At 66.2% G+C, this 606-nt stretch overlaps 1 protein-coding gene across 1 annotated transcript in view; it reads left to right on the top strand.

Moving 5' to 3' along the window:
* LOC104081034 (histone acetyltransferase KAT2A-like) overlaps positions 1-606 on the top strand; it is a gene marked incomplete at both ends in the record, with an annotated part of 2,438 nt that overhangs the window by 1,295 nt on the left and 537 nt on the right. The window contains 2 exons of the mRNA XM_009583622.1: positions 102-293; positions 458-564. Coding sequence (XP_009581917.1) covers positions 102-293; positions 458-564 — 299 coding nt within the window. The remainder of the gene's footprint in view (positions 1-101; positions 294-457; positions 565-606) is intronic.

The raw sequence follows: 606 nt of genomic DNA, 5'->3' as shown, positions 1-606 counted from the left end.
CCCCTCGTCCCTCCTTCCAGCACTGTTGTCCCAGGAGGGATGTGGGTGCTCTGGGGTCACTGGTCCCAGCCCCATCACTGGAGCGTGTTCTTGTCTCCTAGGTGGCTGTGCTACTGCCACGTGCCGCAGAGCTGTGACAGCCTTCCCCGCTACGAGACCACCCACGTCTTCGGGCGCAGCCTCCTAAAGTCCATCTTCACGGTCACCCGCCGGCAGCTGCTGGAGAAGTTCCGGGTGGAGAAGGACAAGCTGGTGCCGGAGAAGCGGACGCTGATCCTCACCCACTTCCCCAAGTAGGTGCCCGACGCGGGGTGGCTGCTGCGCCGCTGAGGAGGCTCTCCTCCCTCGGGGCACTCGCACACCGAGCGTGACTGCCTGCGCTCCCCACCGTGTGCGGAGCCGTGGGGCTGTGCGTGCTGGGTGCCTGCTCACCGGCCAGTGTGCCTCTCCCTGCCAGGTTCCTGTCCATGCTGGAGGAGGAGATCTACGGCGAGAACTCTCCAATCTGGGAGGCCGATTTCACCGTGCCGGCCGCAGAGGGTGCCCAGCTGGTGTCTCGCCCAGGTACCTGAGGGAGCAGCCCCCCCAGCTTGGGGGCTGTAGGAT

The sequence above is a fragment of the Fulmarus glacialis genome, unplaced genomic scaffold (assembly GCF_000690835.1).
Source record: "Fulmarus glacialis isolate BGI_N327 unplaced genomic scaffold, ASM69083v1 scaffold20840, whole genome shotgun sequence".
In the NCBI taxonomy this organism is placed as follows: domain Eukaryota; kingdom Metazoa; phylum Chordata; class Aves; order Procellariiformes; family Procellariidae; genus Fulmarus; species Fulmarus glacialis.
Note: the sequence above shows the minus strand (reverse complement) of the source record. Positions and strands in the feature narration are given on the sequence as shown.